This window comes from Podarcis erhardii, assembly GCF_964252035.2.
Source record: "Podarcis erhardii genome assembly, chromosome: 3".
Lineage (NCBI taxonomy): Eukaryota > Metazoa > Chordata > Lepidosauria > Squamata > Lacertidae > Podarcis > Podarcis erhardii.
In genome coordinates, this window is record NC_138507.1 from 124,658,538 (window position 1) to 124,677,851 (window position 19,314).

The 19,314-nt window shown below is 56.2% G+C and overlaps 1 protein-coding gene across 2 annotated transcripts; it reads left to right on the top strand.

The window, feature by feature from the left end:
• Positions 1 to 2,555: 2,555 nt before the first annotated feature.
• SLC30A3 (solute carrier family 30 member 3) lies at positions 2,556 to 19,047 on the top strand. 2 transcript variants are annotated; one of them, XM_081854901.1, is made up of 8 exons: positions 2,556 to 3,704; positions 11,124 to 11,338; positions 12,448 to 12,594; positions 13,959 to 14,112; positions 15,378 to 15,585; positions 16,308 to 16,413; positions 17,033 to 17,167; positions 17,976 to 19,047. In XM_081854901.1, the coding sequence occupies exons 2-8, from the start codon at positions 11,203 to 11,205 to the stop codon at positions 18,119 to 18,121; spliced, it is 1,032 nt and encodes a 343-aa protein (XP_081711027.1). In that variant the 5' UTR covers positions 2,556 to 3,704; positions 11,124 to 11,202; the 3' UTR covers positions 18,122 to 19,047. The 2 variants fall into 2 exon arrangements, with proteins under 2 accessions (XP_081711027.1, XP_081711026.1); XM_081854900.1 differs by lacking the exon at positions 2,556 to 3,704 and adding an exon at positions 4,546 to 4,813.
• The last annotated feature ends 267 nt before the right edge of the window (positions 19,048 to 19,314 follow it).

Here is a 19,314-nt window from a genome sequence, read left to right on the forward strand (position 1 = left end):
TTGTCTCTCCCGCACGACCTTCTCCTTCTGTCGGGCGCTGACGCAGAGCGATCCCGAGCTCCAAGGCTGGGAGGGGGGCGCATCTGGCGGCCCTCTCGGGTGTGCTATGCCAGAGGGTCCGCCACACCCAGGGATCTCCTTAAACCCTCATTTGTGATCCTTATAATATAGCATATATATCTCATGTATAGTTGCTGTTGTCATTATTATTATTATTATTATTATTATTATTATTATTATTTAGATGTCTTCTTGGCATTACTTGTGGAAATGACTTAGAGCGACTCGCAGATACCACAGAAAGACTAAAACCAATTAAAACAAAACCGCATCTAGATAAATAAAAGGCAGGTATCGTCCTGTATCCATGTATATTGATGCATTTGGTATGTATCATGTAGCATAACTTCATTGTACGATCAAGTCTTTTCGGTTTGTTTCGGTTTTTCTCTCTGGAAGCGTGCATCATATTTAATTAAATTTCTTATCATAATGTTTCATCTTTGATCAGATGGTTTGTAATTGGATACTTTTTGGTGGGGGAACAAGCTGCCTTTTGCACCAGGTGTCACCCCTGGACGGGGGCAGAGACCTTTCTCTTTTGGGCCCTTCCTCTCTCCCCCTTCCTCTTTCGCAAGGGGGCGCGTGCTTCGTGGCTGAAGGAGGCCTTAGCCTCACCTACCTCGCAAGTTACAGATAGGTAGCCGTGTTGGTCTGCTATAGTCAAAACAAAACAAATTCCTTCCAGTAGCTCCTTAAAGACCAACTAAGTCAGTTCTTGGTTTGAGCTTCCGTGTGCATGCACACTTCTTCAGATACACACTACCTCGCAAGGTTGTTGTGAAGGAAAGGTGTACATACAGGTAAGTATATAATGACATGATTTCTAGTGCCTTTTTCTTGGTCTGCATTTTGGTTTTAGCGTTGGCGCAGCGGAGGAGGGATATTGCCGACTGGGAAAAATGACAGGTTGAGGGTATGTGGCTGGGAAATCTTGTCCCAGGACAGCCCTGTAAGGTAGTCCGCTGACAGGATTGCAGTTCGGCGGTGGCTTTAGACTCTCCCGTCACAAAGAAAGCCGGCCGAAACACGGCTCCCTTTGCAGCGCATGGGCGTCTCCTTGAAGTTTCCCCCACCCAGGCAAGCTCACGAGGGGAGAGCTCCTCCTCGCGCGGGCCAGGAATGGGCTAAGTCGCAGGAACAAGCGAGCAGAAATAAATGGAGAATGCGACGGAGAAAGTGCAACGCTGTAGGAACCTGCGCATTTTAGCGTTGCTGAAATCACCAGATTGTTCAGGGTCCTGAAATAAAGAGCTCCGAAAAGACCTTTCCAAACTGAGCGAACGGGCGTTAAAAAGTCCAAAGCATTTCAGTATAAACAAGTGTAAAGTGATGCATGTCGGAGTAAAAAAAATGTATTAATTAAATTGAATATGCTTAATTTCACCTCTACAGAGTCTGACCTGGCCGTGGGTGGAGAGGAAAGACACTTGCTTATAGCAGCTGTGAAAAAGGCCCGCGCCCTGCTCGGGATCAATAGGAAAGGAATTGGAAATCAGATATTGTGCTAACAATGCCGTTTATACCAGTCTATGATGTGGACACGTTGGGGTGCTGTGGGCTGTTCTGGTCGCCTCACTTCAAAGAGGATATCGGAGACCAGGAAAACTCAGAAAAGAGCAATCAAAATGTTCGAGGGGATCATGGAGAGATTTGCCGCGTTTGGGACTTTTTAGCTTAGGGAAAAGGGGAGTCAGAGGCGACATGATAGGAGTTTATCAGATCATGCAGTGTGAGAAAGCGTGTAGCCAGGATTTTTCTTAGGGGGAGCAGAGCCGGCTTGATTGGTCAGTTAGTTAAGTATTTCTATTGTTTTACTTGATGGGGGGCAGATGCCCCCATGTTGGTGGGTTTGGATCTGGAGAGGAGCCCTTCGAGAGCGGGCGTCCGGCCAGGGACTCAAAGACCGGAGACTCGCGACTGGGACGACAGAATCACTCGATAGAGATATCTAGATATAATCGAATTTTATTGTTTTTCAGCATTGGCCGACACATTGGATCCCTGGATTTTCTTAACAGACGACGCTTCAGCCAAATCGTAATGGTTACTTCCCATCTGGAAATATTAATACTAAACTCCGAAGAAAAAGGCGGAGCAGCAGCCAGGGGACTTCGGGAAGTATCTGGGCAGCGGAGAGTCCCCTCGCTTTCGGGGTTCCTGCGCCAGATGCAGGCGGGTCCTCTTCCCACTTCCTCGGCCCACGGAGAAGCATCTCTCCCCGTCCCCTCGCATTTTGAAATCCCTCTTATTTATTTCCTAAGATTTATATACCGCTTTACTGTTTAAAGAGCAGACCGCAGAGCCTTTTACAAAAACTATGCGCACTGACCCCGTTGCCTACAGAGTAGCGAAAGGGCTTGAAGGTGAGAAGGTTTGTGTGAGATAAAGGGGGGGGGGTAGATTCTGAAGGGCACCAGGGACCAGCTTCCCATCCGTTGCGTCAAATTCCTCACCTTCGCAGGTAAACCTCAAGCGCATTATCCGGGGGAAAGTGTAACTGGGAGCAGCGCCAAGCAAGCACCACACGGCCACTCGGAGTCTCGCTCCACGGGTGTGGCACCCCCACAAAAAATAATATGAACACCAACTGGTGTTTTCATTTGCGACAAGGACAGCTTCTCGTGGCAGAGCGGGCTCTTGTTTTTAAAACATTACGGCTTCAGAGACAAAGGCAAGGGCCGCCCTCCGCCTCTCTCTGCCCACCGGCGGCGACCCGCCCTTCCTGCCCTGCTCCTCCTCCGGAATGCAGGACTGCCAGGTCTCCCCGACGGAGGGGCGGAGAGAGAGACCCTCGCCAGGGCCTTGGCACCGGTTCGCAGCCCCCCCCTCTTTCCTTTGCGTCCGGCGGGGCGCCGCAGCGACTTTCCCCGCACCGAACTGGAAAGGAGGCTCGGAGTCCGCGGCGCCGTCTAGCAGCGCCTGGAACCCGCCTCTCGGGGCTTTTCCCCGCGGCCTTTCTTCTCCAGGAAGGCGTCCAGCCGGCCAACGGCGCCGGTAAAAATGTCCCGCGGCGCATAGGCTTCCTTTGGGGTCGCCACTTTGGAGCAAAACGCACACGGGCCCCATAAAGGAAGGCCGGGAATGGGGCGCCTCGTTCGCCCCTCCTTGGGCAAAACCCCAGCGCCGGTTCCAATAAAAAATCCAGCCGCCCTCTCAGAAAAGTCCGTCTCCCCGCCCCGTGCCCCGAGCCCCACGGAAAGATGTCGAGAGGCGTCCTCATTTCTGCGGAGCCGCAAGATGGACGGGGAGATTTGGGGGGCAGCCGCAGTGCCCCCCCCGCCCGGGCTCTAGACTGCAGGTTTCTGTTGCCCCCTCCCGGTGAGGGGCTTCAGGTGTGCGGGCAGCCAAAGGACGCGCCTCCCCTGCGGTCTCCCGTCCCTTCCGCCCTCCGGCTTCCCTGACGCCTCACAGAGAAAAACAAAGAAACGAAATTGGGCCGCGCAGAGGGTTTGGCCCGGGAGAAATGGAATCGGACGGGCGATCGCATTTTTCTAACCTCGGAGCCGCCTCGGGAGGAGCGGGGCGAGGCTGGAAGAGGGCAGAGCAAGCTCCGTTTCCTGGACGGGAAGAAGTGCGCCGGGGATTCAGCGAAAACGAGCCAAGCAGTGCCTGGATCGAGGCAGCCGCCGCCTCCTTGTCGGGTAAGATAGGAAGAAAGTGGGGGAGCCTGATGGGCACCGCTGCTCCACGGGCTGAGACTCTCTGTTGGGGGGGTCATTGTGGGGGGGGGCTGCCGGGCCCCGGATTGGGGGGCCGAGTTAGGCCCAAATCCGGCTGCCTCTTCCCCCTGCGCTGGAGGGAGCAATCCCGCCTGCCACACAATGGATCTGCTCTCCTGAGATCCCTTCTCCGGCAGAAGATCTCCAATGGTCCCTGCCTGTCCCCTTGGGAAGAGAGACCCTTTTCTTTGGCCCCCCATCATCACCTCCATCACCGTTTCATTGGATAGCCATCAATATCGATCCTGCGAGGCGAAGAAAGCGCTCCGACTCAGCCCCGCGGCGCCTCCCGCGCGCCCGTCCAGGCGGAACCGGCTCGCTCCGCGCGCGGCGTCTCTCGCCGGTCTCTTCCCGCAGCCCCGTTCTTCTTGGCTGGGCCGGGGAGATCTCGCCAGCGAAGCGCCTTTCCTGGCCTCCCAGCCCGGAGCCGAGCTGCGGGCCACCCCCTCGGGCCCGGGGAGCTCTCCCCGGGTTTGACGCCCAGCCACAACGGAGCGCCGAGCCAGAGGACCGCCAAGGCGCCTTCCTACCTCTGGGGGTCCAGGCGAAGCAGCAGGGAGCAGGGTCTCCGGAGGCCCGGCGCAATCGGGCATCTCCTGCGCTCAGCGCTGCGCCTGCCTCCTTCCCGGGCGCCACGACGGTGCGGCAGTGAAGAGGCAAGGCAGGGGCGTCCGAAGGCGCATCTTCCCGCGGCCCGCAGGGGGCGGGGCCTGTGGCTAGGGGCGGGGCCTGTGGCTAGGGGCGGGGCCTTCCTCCGCCCGCCCGCCCACCGGGGGGTTGCCTCTGCCTGGACCTCTCGACGGCGCCGGCAGCGGCGGCTGCAGCAACAGGAGCAGAGTCTCCCGAGAGCACATGGAGAGTGCCCGGCGCGCCTCTGCCTGAGGCCGAGGCCCAGAGCGCGGCAGCCAGGGGGTTTCTCCTCTTCTGGACGCGATGGAGCCCCCCTCGGGTGACGGCAGGGACCCCTCGGAGAGCGCCCGCCTGGTGGGCAGCCGCAGTAGCAGCAGCTCCAGCAGCGTCCGCCTCAAGAGGTAAGGGGGTCCCCACGCGCAGAAGCCCCTTCCTCTCCTCCACCGGGATCCTCCGGAGACTCCACCAGGCGCTCCCCTAACCCAATTGAAGACCCCTCTGAGATGGCCCCCGGCTGCCTTTTTCCGCACAAGCGGCCTGAGGTTTTTAATCTTACATGCTCCTGCCGAGCGAAGTGGCGTTTGGTCGCCCGCACTCCCCGGACAGCCAGGGACCCCCGCCGCCTCTTCCCCCTCCCTGCCCAGTCCCCGGGCCCCCACCCGGCAGGTTCCCCGCCTTGCCTCCCCCCAGCACACACACCCCTGCTCGGGAATCCCCGCATTTTCTGGGGAACTTCGTGTGTTCGTTGCGAGGGGGTCGGCTATAGGGGGTCCCCTTGTGCCGCTCCTCCATCTCCTCCTTCCAGGGCATCCTTGGATTCCTGCCCCCCCCCGACGGCTCATGGGGAATTCCACGGCAGTGGGACGTGAGCGGCGGGAGGAGGAGGCGCAAAAGTGTGGGGGGAGCGGGAATCGTGGAGGTGGGGGCGTCTCCTTCCCAGTTCCTTGCGGGGCATCTTTCGCTTATGCCTTAGCTCTGCTGCCGGTGTCGAGCGTTTCAGTTGTTAGGGGGGGGGAGGCGGGGGTCCCTCTCGCCCCTCGCCAGAGGTGGGGGCTCCTTGCTCCCGGAGAGCCCACAGGAGCCTTTCCTTGCGGCGTCTGCATTGACACCCCTCCCTCACTCGTCACGTCTGGGGCTGCTGCACCAAAGGCAGGGAGTCTCTCAATAGAGTTAGCAGCCGGAGAACCCCTCTCTGCCCCCCCCCCGACCCACGTCGGGGTCGCCTTGCCTGCGCAGCATGCTGGAAACCTCGCAGCTCCACGGCCCGCTCGGGGGGCAACCTGTCAGCCAAGCTTCACTGCCGGAGAGGGAGAAACAGACTCTCCAAGCATCGGTGAGGAGGCCCGTCGGCCTTTCGCCGGTCCGAGAGGGCACCTCATGGGCGGGCCGGCGGTCAGCCGCTAGTGATGGCGTTGCATCTTGGGGGGAGCAGGACAGCTGTGGCTGGAAAGAGCCCCCCGGGGGGTGGGGGATGCCTGGCCCTCGCTGCCAGCCCACGAGGCGCTTCCTGTGTCGTCGAGCCTGCCTCCTTGGCACGTGCCAGCTTGTTTTCTGTGCCCCCATCTGCCTCCAGAAGGCTCTGCCGGGTGCCAGGGAGGGACAGCTGAGCGGTGGGCTGGTGAAATCTGCGCTGGGGGAGCGTGGCTGCCTCGTTTTCCGGGGCTTGCATTTGAGGAGCTGGGGGGGGCGCACACATGGAGGGCAGGCTCCCCATCCCTGTGCAGACAGCCCCTAACCCAGCTCCCCCCCCCCCGTCCTCCAGAGCAGCCTGGCCAAGGAAAGGCGCCTTGAAGGTCACTGAGGTCAACGGCAAGGACAGGTGCCTGGAGGCTGAGATGCTGCCTGGGGGCGGGGAGGGGAGGCCGCCGCCCCTGGAATCCAGCCCAGCCTGTCTGGAGCCCTGAAAGCGTTGCGGCAACGGGGGAGCAACCCCTGACGAATGCCTGCCTGTCACGTTTTCAGCCAACACGCTGGGAGCTGCTATTTTGTGTGGGAATGTTGACATTCTGCCCTGCGAGGTTGGCTGCCTGTGGGAAGGGCTGGGGCGCAGGTCTCCCCTTGCACTGGGGGCTGCCGTGGGTCTGAATGGGGAAGAGCAGTTCGAGAGGGGACCTGCCCCGCTTCCAAGACTGCCTTCTAACTTGTGCTGACCTCCCTTCAGGAGCTAGACCGATACTCCTCAGTCTCCGGCCTCATGTTCTCCTTCTCCATCCTGAGAGGAGACCTCCAGGGTGGACCTCTCGGCCTCTGAGATGCAAGAGGGAGCCGGGCTCATTGCTACTCCTTAGTTAAAATGAGAGTTTTCCCTGTCAAGTTAGTATTTCCCACCATAAATCGAGAGTTCTTGTATCCCTAAACTCATTTCCTCAGTGTGAGTAAATCCAGGGGAAAGTGCGAAATATCCTCCAACAGGGAAACTGAGTAAGAGGAAGTCGTGGGGTGGGGTGACATAGCTGAACAGGACGGAGGCGGATGGGGTATAAGTAAAACATTTCTACCTTCTCTCCTCTCCCTCCCTGATCTCTCTGCGTATTCCGAGGCGAGCCTTTCTCTCTTTTGTGGGCGGCTGGGGCCAATGCTTGGAGTGCGCAGGGGGTGGATTCTGTTCTTAAAGATGAAATAACCACACAAACAGAAGAACAAGCCCTGCTGAGGCTGTCAGCAGGGCTTCCGCCGCATCTCACCAAGCTATTGGTTGAAAGTGACAAGAAGCTGATAGAGGTGATCCAGTTGACAAAGTGCACGTGGGATCTCAACACTATACCTCGCCCATGACTCCTGAGTAAGCTCAGCAGTCAGGGAGTAAGAGGATATTTCTTGTGTAGATCAGGATTCAGTAGCAGGAAGCAGAGAGGAGGAACAATGGAGGGATGGAGAAAGTGGAGTCGTCCCGGATCCTCTTGGGACCTGTGCATGTTCCCTTCGCTGCGGATACCAAATTGTGAAGAGCTCTAAAAGGATTTCTCCCAACAAAGCGAGTGGGCGTTAAAATGCCAAATGCATTTCAGTGGAAACAAGTGTTAAATGATGTAGGTCAAGACAAATAAATGATGATGATTTCACCCTCTCACACACATTTTGGGGTCCTAGGAGAGCTCAGTGAAGATGCCAGCCCCAGGTGCTGAAAAAGGCAAGTGGGAAGACTGGGGTCCTGCTCTGGCTGCCTCCCCTCGAAAAGGATATTGCAGAGTTGGAAAAGGCTCAGAAGAGGGCAGCCCCAATTGTCCAGGGTCTGGAGCGAGGAGAAGTTGCGGGTTGGACTTGGAGGCGACTTGGATGCTTCTGAATACCCGCTGCTGCTTCGCCAGGACGGGAGAGCGCTGCTTTTGGGCCCCCCGGGTCCTACTTGCGGGTTTCCCACCCTCCCCTTCTTACCTGGGGGGCCACTGTGAGAAGAGGGTACTGGGGTTCATGGGCCGTTGGTCTGATCCAGGCTCTTTTTATGTCCCCCCCCCCCCAGTTTCTGGCCTTCGGAGGGCGTGCTTCCGTGCCCTAGGCTTCCTTTGGTCTGCCTGCGCCTCCTTCGCTTTTCCGGGTGGGGGCAACTCCAACTTCGAGTGGGATGGGGGGCACCGCTCTCTCGCTCCCCATCGCTGTTTCCTCTCGAGGCCTCGACGGGATCCCCGCCCGTTCTCCCTTCCTGTTCCTCCCACAGCCTCGAGGGTTCCGCCACGGATTCCTTGCGCCTCCCGGCCGAGGGAGAGAACCCCACCCCCGCCACCCAGGCGCGGCGCGGCTTCCTCCCTCCCAGACCGGCTGCGATGTCCTGGGGGTTGCCCCGGAAGAGCAGCGGGGCGGCCCCGCCAATGGCTCCAGCCCGGGCTCTGGAGCTCCTGTCTCAGCCCAGGGTCGCCGTCGAGCCGGTCTGAATTCAGCAAGGGGGCCTCTGAGCCGCAGAAAGGAAAACACGCGCGTTCACACAAACTCGAAACACGGACACGCATGTTCTTGACGGGGGTCTCTTGCTCCAGCTTGTGCGTATAGGCGAGAAGGAAAAGCCCCCCCCAATGACTGGACTGCATAAGCTACGCTCCCTGGATCGGGGCCCTGCTCAGACGAGGCACAGCGCCCCTCGACGGCTCCTTTCTCTCTCTCTCTACCGCCTGCGGGAGCCAGTCTTTGCGGGGGGAGGCGGGAGAAGGAGAAAGGATTTTGCGGGGGCAAGTGATGGAGAGAAGAGCAGCAGCAGCCGTCCGTGGGTGGGAGGGGGCGGAGGGGACCACGTGGTACTGCTCTGCAGGGGGGGGGGGAGCCGCTTGGGTGGCTCCCAGGCGTGAGATAATAGAGGAGAGAAAGGCCTGCAAACTCGGGGGGGGGGGGCGGGACGGACAATAATGGAGGATAAGGATAATTCTTCCTGAGTTTTTCACGGCAGCCATTCCATACCCACCAACATTTCTCCGATGAAAATAGGGACATCTATTATTATTATTATTATTATTATTATTATTAATAGTAATAACACCCTGCCCATCTGACTGGGTTGCCCCAACCATTCTGGGTGGATTCCAACATATGTAAAAACATAATAAAGCATTAAACATTTTAAAAGAAAACTTTATAGTTCCTTCTCTCCTTGGCTTTGGGGCAGCAGAACTCCATATCCTCCACATTTCTCTGATGGAAATAGGGATGTCGTAAGGAAAAGTAAGACATCAGACAGAAAGTCATCAGGTGCAGTGGGAGAAATGGACGCTGTACCAGTCACGTTTGTGTCTGGCGTGCGCACCCACCCACTGAACTGAACGCCCTGGGCCTGAACCCCACTGGGGGGCCCTTGAGGTATTTCAAAGGACGACTCAAGTGCAGGTTTCTATGCCATCCAGAAGAGGGGGAGATTCTCCGCCAGCCACGGCTTCTCTACACTGAGACCTGTTGCTAACAGATCAGCCTTTCTTACCTTCCTCTTTTTAGTCTCCTTATTTGGAGGTTTTCATAAGGACATGGCCCAGCCGTTTCTCTCCCATTCCAGGATTCGGCCCTCTGGCTTTCTGGGCTGCCTCCTTCCTGCAAGCCCAGCGCCCGCGAACTCGGCTCCTGGGCCCAGCTGCCTCCCCAAAGGGGTCCTTCTGGCAGCAAGGCAGCCACCCTGGCCAAACCTGTCCAGGGGCATCACACTCTCCAGTTCCTGCCAGGCGGAAGATGATTAAGTCTCCCCGCAGCCCCAGGAGAGGAGCCACAGTCACGGAGCCAGCTTGGCTATTCATTCCCTCCCCAGCGAGGCTCTTGGGAGCACTTGACATGCCTCTCTCTGACAAAAGACCCGCCTTGCTCCAAAGGGGTGTGAGGGGCACGGCAGGGGAGGCCAAACCCAGAAGAGGAGCATTCTTCTGCAAGAAAGCGCCCTTCATTCAGGGCTTGGTATTGACCTGGGTGGCTTCCCTGTGCAGCCTGGAATGCGCCCACTGTCCAGGATCCCCTGGGTGGATTACAACAGAGACCTTGACAGATCAAGAGGCATTTGCTCCCTTAGGAAAGTCAGGAGACCAGCACTGGCATTTGAGTGTCTCTTACACCCCTTTCCTAGTGACTCTGCATTGCAATGCAGGAATCACAGCCAGAGAGTCTCAGGCAGATGGACCTTCAAGGAAGGAGAGTCCCTCCACTTTCTGATATCATTGTTGTTGTTGTTAAGTCGTTTAGTCGTGTCCAGCTCTTCCTGACCCCCTGGACCAGAGCACACCAGCCCCTCCTGTCTTCCACTGCCTCCCACAGTTTGGTCAGACTCATGCTGGTAGCTTTGAGAACACTGTCCCACCATCTCGTCCTCCGTCGTCCCCTTCTCCTTGTGCCCTCCATCTTTCCCAACATCAGGGTCTTTTCCAGGGAGTCTTCTCTTCTCATGAGGCGGCCAAAGTCTTGGAACCTCAGCTTCAGGATCTGTCCTTCCAGGGAGCACTCAGGGCTGGTTTCCTTCAGAATGGAGAGGTTGGATCTTCTTGCAGTCCATGGGACTCTCCAGAGTCTCCTCCAGCACCAGAATTCAAAAGCATCCATTCTTTGGCGATCCGCCTTCTTGATGGTCCAGCTCTCACTTCCATACATCACGACTGGGAATCACGAGCTTTATCATAGGATATCATAGGAATAGAATTGTATAGTTTGACAGGTCATCTAGTCCAATCAGTTGCAATGCAAGAATCACAGCAAAAGACTCCCTGACTGGCAGCCAAGAAGGGAGAGCCCACCACCTTCCAAGCTCTGGTCAAACAGCTCTGACTATTAGAAATTTCTTCCTACTGTTCAGTCGGAAATGGCTCTCTTGAAATTGGAATCCCTTGACTGGGGTTGTCCCTTCCAGAGCAGGAGAAAACAAGCTTGCTCCATCTTCAGATATCTGAAGATGGCTCAGGTCACCTCTCAGCCTCCTCTTTCCCCAGCTAAACATACCCAACTCTACACTGCTATTCATTTTTATCCTGAATCTGCAAAATTACTTCTAACTCCTTTGCTTTAGTTTGTGGGTAGACACCCAGTCTGTGATTTGTTCTGGTTCATGTTGGGTGTTTGTTCCCGTTTGTTTCATATTTTATTGGGTTGTATGCTTTACATAAAAATTAAAGATGTTAAATTGGGGGGGGGGGAGTGACTCTACAAGGCCGCCGTGGGTGGCATGAGGAAGGAGGCGGCAAATTCTCTGTGTGTTTATTCTGTGGGGGTTGAGCAGGACTGAGGGGCTGCCCCTCCCCTCATGTTCCGGCCTTCTCTCAGTCTGTTTGCAGGCACCCAGGATGCCTTCCCCAGCCTCCCCCTGGAGAACGGGCATGCGGAAGTGCCCGGGGGCCTGGCGATGGAGCGCCGCCTGGCCCCCCACTGCCACCTGGGGCCCTGCTCCCCCAGCCAGAGCCAGCTGAAGCTCCAGGCTCAGAGGAAGCTCAGCATCGCCTGCGGAGTCTGCTTCCTCTTCATGATTGGAGAGGTCATAGGTTAGTGGGGCTGGGAAGTGGTTCTGGGAGGGAGGTTCATGGACCACCAAGCCAGTGGCAGGCACCTCCATTGACCCGAGAGAGGCTCAGAGCCACAGAAAAGCTCTCTGGGATGCCCTGGGGGTTCTCTTCCTTCTTCAAGGAACAAGGACGACACACCTGTTGGGTGGGAGTGCAGATGGCCACCTGCTTTTCTCCTTCCAGGTGGATGGGGTCATCTGAGAGACAAAGGGCCAGACACCCAGGGAGCGTCCTCTGGGATATTATTGCAGTCAAGCCAACAAGTCATGTTTTGCCAGACGGGCACGTGAAGGGGCTGAGACTCACAGAGCTTTCCCCGTAAAATTTGCTAGAGAGAACTCTGTGAGATCACTTCCTTTGTCTGTCTTGGCCTGCTTCTTTCCTGCCTGGGAAGCCCTCTCTTTCTTCAAGCTGACCACCCACGCACCATTTTTGAATTTACTTTTATACTTTTGTAACTTAGATAGTAGTTATAAACCTGCCTTCATTTTGCTACTGTAATGGCTGCCTCAAGACTTAGATTATGTAAGTAAATACTACTTTTACTTCTTCACAAAACAATGTTGGTGTGATTGTTGTTTTGCAGGGGGTAAGACCAGGAAAATGCAGCCTGTCTTAAAGCATCCTGGATTATTGTTTCTAGAAGGTTAAATCAAACATGCCTTAGCTTCCATGTTTAAAGCTGCAAAGGGTGGTACTCTGCTGATCTCACTCATGTGAGCAAAGAAGAAAAATAACTAACTACCCTCTCCTAGTGCCTGAATTCATTCCTACACTTTGTGGCTGAGAGAGGATGTTTCAATTTTCATTTGATTCACATTTATTTTATCTGTTTTGCAGTTCTTTCCTAACTTTCCGAGGTCTCTTTCAAGGTGTTCATGACAGCAAAGCGATTGACACAGCAAAAAACCTGTCAAAGGGTAGAAGAGAAAAATCACGGCAGCAGCACTAGACTCAGCTCATCCTTACAAAGACCCAGGAAGTCTGCCTGAGAGGGGCTGAGAGGGTATCCTGGTTAGAGCCAGGGCCTCCCCCCCCCCCCGGTCCTTCACCCCTCCCTCCACAACACAGCTCTGCTTGCCTTTCAGGTGGGTACTTGGCTCACAGCCTGGCCATCATGACAGACGCAGCCCACCTGCTGACAGACATGGGCAGCATGGGCGTTAGCCTCTTCTCCCTCTGGGTCTCCACGCGCCCGGCCACCAAGATTATGAGCTTCGGCTGGCACCGCTCAGGTACCTTCAGATCCTCTAATGGGGTCCCTACCCTACCTCACCAGTCCCACAAGGCCATGAGGGGGCTCTCCCAAGGGGCAGCCGAGGGTCACTGCTGCTGCTTCTGCCTCACCCGCTTCTCCCACTGCCCCTTCAGCCCAAGAGGCCAGCTGGTGGCTCTCAGCAACTGCACTGCGTCCCCCAAAAAGCAGGAAAGCCTTCATCAGGCAGTGCAGAAAGGAAGCCTTTGGAGGGCCTGCCAAGCCGACTGGCCTCTGGGTGCCCCATTTGGGGTGCGGCGGCAGCAGCAGCAGCAGCAGCAGCGAGATGCTTCTCCCATTACAGTACAAAGGCTGCTGGTGGGGGGGGGGTGACTGCCTCCCTCATTCCCTTTTTGCTTCCCTCTGAAGTGGTGGCAGAATAGAGCCAAGGAGCCAGGGAGGCTCACAAATTGCTCCCTGAAAAAGGCAGAAGGCAAATGGGTGGAGGGAAGACTGATGGAGGATGAAAGAGAAGAAGAAATGGATTCAAATGGCCTCTTCAGCACTTGAAAGAGATCAAAAGGCTTTTTTGATGGCTTTTGACTGTTGTATTGTTTTATTGTTGTTAGCCGCCCTGAGCCTGGCTTCGGCTGGGGAGGGCAGGATATAAATAAAGTTTATTATTATTTATTATTCCCCACAAAGTGAAAGACCCCCAGACTCTCCCAGGGGCCTTCCTTGTTGCCAGGGCTTGACTTGGCAGCCCCATAGCCTTTCTGCGCCTCTTCTCTGATCCTGCTTGGGGGGTCCATTTCCCCTCCTGCCCCCCATCTTCTTCCTCCCTGCTGCCCATTTTGTGGGGAGCCGAAAGAACTCCCTGCAGGAGTCAATCGTGTCCTATTGCAGCTGCAGGGAACCCTCCAGGCGTTACCAAACTACAAATCCCACCCACCTCTGGCTACCAGCCCTGCTTGCTGGGGCTGATGGGAGTTGTAGTTTAGGATCACTTGTTGGGCCAAACGTCCGCCCCCCCCCCCCCCGCTTTTTATTCGACAGACCTTGGAGCAGTGTTTCAGCTTCCCGCCAACCTTGTGAGGTAGGCTAGGGTGAGAATGGGAGGGGGGCTAAGTCATGAACCTAAGCGGAGATTTGGCAGCAGGTCTCCCTGGCCCAATGCCAGCCTTCTAGTCTTCTCAGGACAGGGCAAAGGACTCCTCTGCGAACTGGCCTTGGGGACAAGAGACTCAGGAACATCTCCCAACCTTCTGATCCGGGTTCAGGTTCCAGGCAGCCTCAGGGAAAAGGCCCAGAGCTGGCCTTGGTGCTCCCCAACTTGGAGGGAGGGCACAGGGCTACTTTGGCAAGGCGCCCCTGACTGGCATCTCCCTCTCCCCTCCCCTCCAGAGACGCTGGGCGCCTTGGCCTCGGTCCTCTCCATCTGGATCGTCACGGGAGTGCTGGTCTACCTGGCCTCAGCCCGCATCATCAGCAATGACTACGAGATCGAAGCCTCCGCCATGCTGGGCACCTCAGCCTGCGCTGTGGGCGTGAACATCATGTGAGGCCTGGCATGGGGCATTGAGGGAGGCGGAGGACGGATTCTCAGGCACAACACACTCCCATTATCAGGGGCTGCCTCTGGTCAGTTCATTTAATTATAGCCCAAGCCCACACCACGCAGGAATCACAGCCAAGGAATCCCTGCCAGGTAGCCAGCCAACCGCTGCTCAAAAACCTCCATAGTATCTCAGAATGGTAGAGTTGGAAGGGACCCCGGGGAGTCATCTAGCCCAACCCCTTGCAATGCAGGAATCTCTGCTAAAGCATCCATGACAGGTGGCCTCCAACCTCTGCTTAAAAACCTCCAAGGAGAGTCCAAGGAAGGAGAGTCCACCATCTCCTGAGAGAGACCGATCCACTGCAGAACAGCTCTTACTGTTAGAAAGTTCTTCCTGATGTTGAGTCGGAATCTCCATTCTTTTCACTTGAAGCCATGGGTTTGAGTCCTCCCCTCCGGAGCAGGGGGAAACACGCTCGCTCCGTCCTCCACATGGCAGCCCTTAAGATCTTTGTAGAAGGCAGCATTCTGCCCACAAGCAGGGCCCAAGAGCTGTGGTGGGCAAGAGGCTGCTGCGGTGGATGGCAGACCCTCCAGCATTTCTCTGATAAAAATAGGGACGTCCCATTCCATAATAATCATTTTAGTATTTGAATGCCACACATCTTACTGGGTTGCCCCAGCCACTCTGGGCAGCTTCCAACATATATAAAATCATAATACAGTCCTACCTCGGGTTGAAGTAGCTTCAGGTTGAGCGTTTTCGGGTTGCGCTCCGTGGCAACCCAGAAGTAACAGAGTGCATTACTTCTGGGTTTCGCCGCTTGCGTAGGTGCAGATGCTCAAAATGACATCACTCACATGTGCGGAAGCAGTGAATCGCGACCCGTGCACGTGCGGACGCGGGTTGTGTTCGCTTCAGGGGATGCGCATGGGGCTCCGGAACAGATACCGTTCACATCCAGAGGTAGCACTGTAGAACATTAACCATTAAAAATACCTTTCTTTATACAGGATTGCCTTCAGACGGCTTGGGGGTCGGATAACTCCAGAACCCCCAACATTTCTCCAATGGAAATAGGGAAAAGTGAGACATTCCAGGATCAAATCAGAAACCAGGACGGCTTCTCTAAATCAGGGATATCCCTGGAAAACACTTGGGGGGTCTGGGGTGGTACCCCAATGGTTGCCTTGCCCTGGGAGGGGAAGGGTGTGTCCCCACCCCCAAAGCCTTGGCTCATAGCTCTTGCCACCCCTCTCTGCAGCATGGCCTACCTTCTGCACCAGTCGGGCTCCCCCCACAGCCACGGGGTGAGCACGGGGGGCTACGAGCGGATTGGGGAGAGCCCCTGCGGTGTGCCTGCGGTGCCCACCCACAGCAACACCAGCGTCCGAGCCGCCTTTGTGCACGTGGTGGGGGACCTGCTCCAGAGCATCGGGGTCTTTGTGGCTGCAACCGTCATCTACTTCAAGGTAGGGGGACCAGGCATCCTGCTCTGGATAGGGACCCAGAACCTCCCTCCCTGAAGCACTGTCTGTTTCCATGGAATCATAGAATGGTAGAGTTGGAAGGGACCCCCAAGAGTCATCTAGGAATCACAGCTAAAGAGATTTCCCTTTTTTTACATTGACCAGCACCCATTGCAACTAAGAGGGACAAACGATGCAGTAGATCAGTTTAAATTGCCAAATTAAAAAAGCAGCACAAATTAAGAATCAGAGCACCATGGGGGTTCTTATTTAAATATTTCCTGGTCCTGGCAAACGGTGGTGGAGCCAGCCCTTAACGTACACCCTGCCAACTCCCCAGGAGGCCTGTCTGCAGCCCAAGCGGTCCTCTTCCCCCTGAATGGCCAGGCAAACCGGCTTCCCTGCAGCTTCCACTCACTGGGTCCAGTTCCCCCTGCTGGAACCACAGAGAGCGAGGCAGCTGCATCTCTGACGCCAGAGATCTTGGAAGGCTACTCCCCCTCCCCTTATTACATTTAATTAATTAACAAAATTTACGTACCAAAGCAACATTCAGGTTGGATCCAAAGTAGCACTGAGGAGTGTGTCACATCCATGCAAGGATTTCTGCCTGGGGAATGGGGCTGCCCCCTAAATCTGTCCTAGGGGTCCTCTGTCCTCTGTGTCAGTGCAGGGATCTTGTCTGTGTCTATCCCTGCCTCTCCTCCTCCTCCTCTGCTTTGCAGCCCCAGTACAAGATTGCAGACCCCATCAGCACTTTCCTCTTCTCGGTCTTTGTGGTGGGCTCCACTGTGACCATCCTCCGCGACGTCTTCCGGGTGCTCATGGAAGGTGAGTTCCAACCCAGACCCTTTCGGGTCAAATGAGGCCACCTTGTTAACTGGCTAAGGGAAGTCTGAGGCAAAATGGCAGAGGTGCAGAGGCTTGTGGGATTTGATCAGAAATTATTGTCAATGAATCAAACCCAGTCAACGCCATGCTTTCATTGCAGACACAATGGCTTGCTCCATTTTTCATAATTCCTCATAGCAACCCCACCTGACCCCCACACTCTGGATATTTGCACCCTACACCTGCCTTGTCTGCCAGTGTCCGCATGGCATAGCAGGGGTTGCCAGAGCCCAGGGTCTTGCGTTGTCTGGAGAGCTCACTTTCTGGTTTGCATGGAGAAGCCGTTTTCATCAGAGTCCACTTGTGGAAGCACATGGCTGTTTTAAGGCTGCACCGGTTGTTGAAATTTTGCACACCCTAACAATTTTTTGCCCGGGGCAACTGCCCCGGTGACCCCACATCCTGCTACACTACTGAGCAACCATCTCCAGCAGGAGGTGCCCCTCCCTTGCTCTGCTCCAGGGAGACGGCACCGCCATCTGCTCTTCCAAGGGTGGGAGCTGGGGGTTTGGAGGGACCCCAGCCAAGTCTGTTACCACCCTGCCTCCCTCTCTTCCAGGATCTCCGCGGGGTGTGGAGTTCAAAGCCGTGAAGGAAGTGCTGCTGTCCGTCAAGGGCGTGAAGGGGGCTCACAACCTCCACCTCTGGGCCTTGACCCTCAGCCATCACGTGGTGGCTGTGCACCTGGCAATTGGTGAGCAGCCCCCACCCCACCCTGGCTCTGAGTGCCTGGGACCCCCTGAGGAAATCCAGCAGCCCCGGAGAGGGAAAAAGCCCCAGGCGATGGGGGTGGGAACTGTACCACCTCAGACTGCAGGTGGGGGGGACCACATTTCGGGACACTACCCTGAGTTTAAAATGCCTCAAAAGCAAAACACATCTGTCCAGGACAAAAATCAATTGGTATATCTGGGAATGTTATCTATTCATTTTAAGGCATTTCATAAGCCACTTAATATTTTAAAAACTCAAAAGTGGTGCACCACTTAAAAGTTTCATTAAAAGAAAAATGCAACATGGAACCAGTAAAAGAGCAGCATAAAATCAGGAATCTGGGGAACTGACGAACAAATAAATAACAGGGCCCAATATTATGGATCAGGAAAGGCCAGGGGAGAAAGGATGTCTTTAGAAGACCACTACAGCAAAGGGCATCTCATAATACAGAGGCAGTGGGGGAAAATGCCTGTTTTCATTTCACACACCCCCCCCTGATGTTCTGTAGTTTCCCTTGATTTGCATCTGGTTGGCCACTGTGAGAACAGGAGGCTGGGCCACTGGCCTGATCCAGCAAGCTCTTCTTTCGTTCTTATGGAGCCTCCAGGTGCAGAGGCAGTCTATCTCGATTCCCAGGATCATAGAGGCATTTGGCCGCTGTGAGAACAGGATGCTGGGCTAGATGATCCTGCAAACGCAAAGCCTCTCCTTGGGTGTGCAGGGCAGGCAGAGGCTGGTGCAGCCTTTGCCCAGCTGACCCCTTTCTGGGTCTCTCCCCCTTGCAGACTCTGGTGCCGACATGGAGGTGGTGCTGCAAGAGGCCACAGCCGTCCTGCAGAGCAAGTTTGGCTTTGTCTCCTGCACCATCCAGGTGGAGCGCTACCTGGACGACATGGCCAGCTGCCGCCAGTGCCAGGACCCACAGGACTGAGCCCAGCGCTGCCCCCTTGGTGCCCTCCAACTGCCAACCTCAGCCGGGAGGCGCTGGGAATCCCGGGGCCAGCAGGGGTGGCGGGATTTGTGTGTGTCTCCTCTGCCCACCTCCACCGCCAGGGCTGCCTCAGCTGCCCAGCCAGAGAGGAGAGGAGGCTGAGCCCCTGCCCCTGCGCATCCTGTTCTTCTTCGTGTCACATTCCAGGCAGGCACGGGGGCCCCTCTGCTACTGCCCACCCCACTGCCTGCCTCAGTGTCTTTGGTGTGCAATGCAACTCAGCCCCCCCCCCCAGGCGAGGCCTGCCATTAGTCGGTGTTTGCACGAGTGTGTTCCCTTTCCAGCAAGCTCCCTGCCGTGGAGTCGAGTCTGCAAGACATCCTATGAGTTTAAACAGCTGTACAGAATTGGGAGGGTCCCCCCCCCGTCATCCAGTCCAACCCCCTGCAGTGCAGGAATCCCAACTGAAGCAGCCATGGCAGACGAGGGCAGATCCTTCCCCCGCTTGGCCAGGCCGAAAGCAAAGTGGTTCTGCCAGGAGGTCAAAAAGGACGCCATGGCAGGGAAGCAAACTCCTTGCTCACCAGTGGGGACCAAGCCATGGAGGGGGGAGCCCTGGGGGGGGCAGAAACCAGTTCCCCAGCCCTCCTGATCAGGAATGCCTCCACTGCCTGCCAGACGCTTTGGGCGAGGGGCCCACACGGAGAGGCCAGCCCCCCAGCCGAGCGACAACTAGGAAGCGCTGCTGCTGGGAGATCTCGCCCATGGAGGGGGCCAGCCCCACCCTCCCCACCCTCCCGTGTCCTTGTGCCTGTGACCTTGTGGAGTTCACGTCTGTGTGTGTGTGTTTCGACCGTGTCGAGTGTCCAAGTGTTGTCTTAACTGAGTGCCCAGAGATTCCAATAAAATCAGCTGCCTCAGCCCAACCTGCCAGTGTGTCTGCCAGTCCTTGGGGCAGAGGAGGAGGGGGGTGGGGTGGGGAGCTGTGTCTGTGCCCCCTACATCCAGGTGGAAGGGATCCCCAAGGGTCCTCTAGTCCAGCCCCCTGCAACGCAGGAATGCCAGCTCAGGAACCCCTGAGAACCCCTTGTCTAAAAATGGAGGGGGGTTCGCCACCTTCTCCCCCAGCTCGGCACTGACCAGCGCAGATGCCAAGCCAGATTCCTGGCAGGAGAAGCAGCAGCTGCTATGGG

What these genes read in the sequence shown, in the direction of transcription:
- SLC30A3 (XM_081854900.1), top strand. Translation starts at nt 4,716, where the DNA reads ATGGAGCCCCCCTCGGGTGACGGCAGGGACCCCTCGGAGAGCGCCCGC. An exon ending in CATGATTGGAGAGGTCATAG is followed by an intron (nt 11,339 to 12,447) that starts GTTAGTGGGGCT and finishes CTTGCCTTTCAG; the next exon opens with GTGGGTACTTGGCTCACAGC. An exon ending in GCTGTGGGCGTGAACATCAT is followed by an intron (nt 14,113 to 15,377) that starts GTGAGGCCTGGC and finishes CCCTCTCTGCAG; the next exon opens with CATGGCCTACCTTCTGCACC.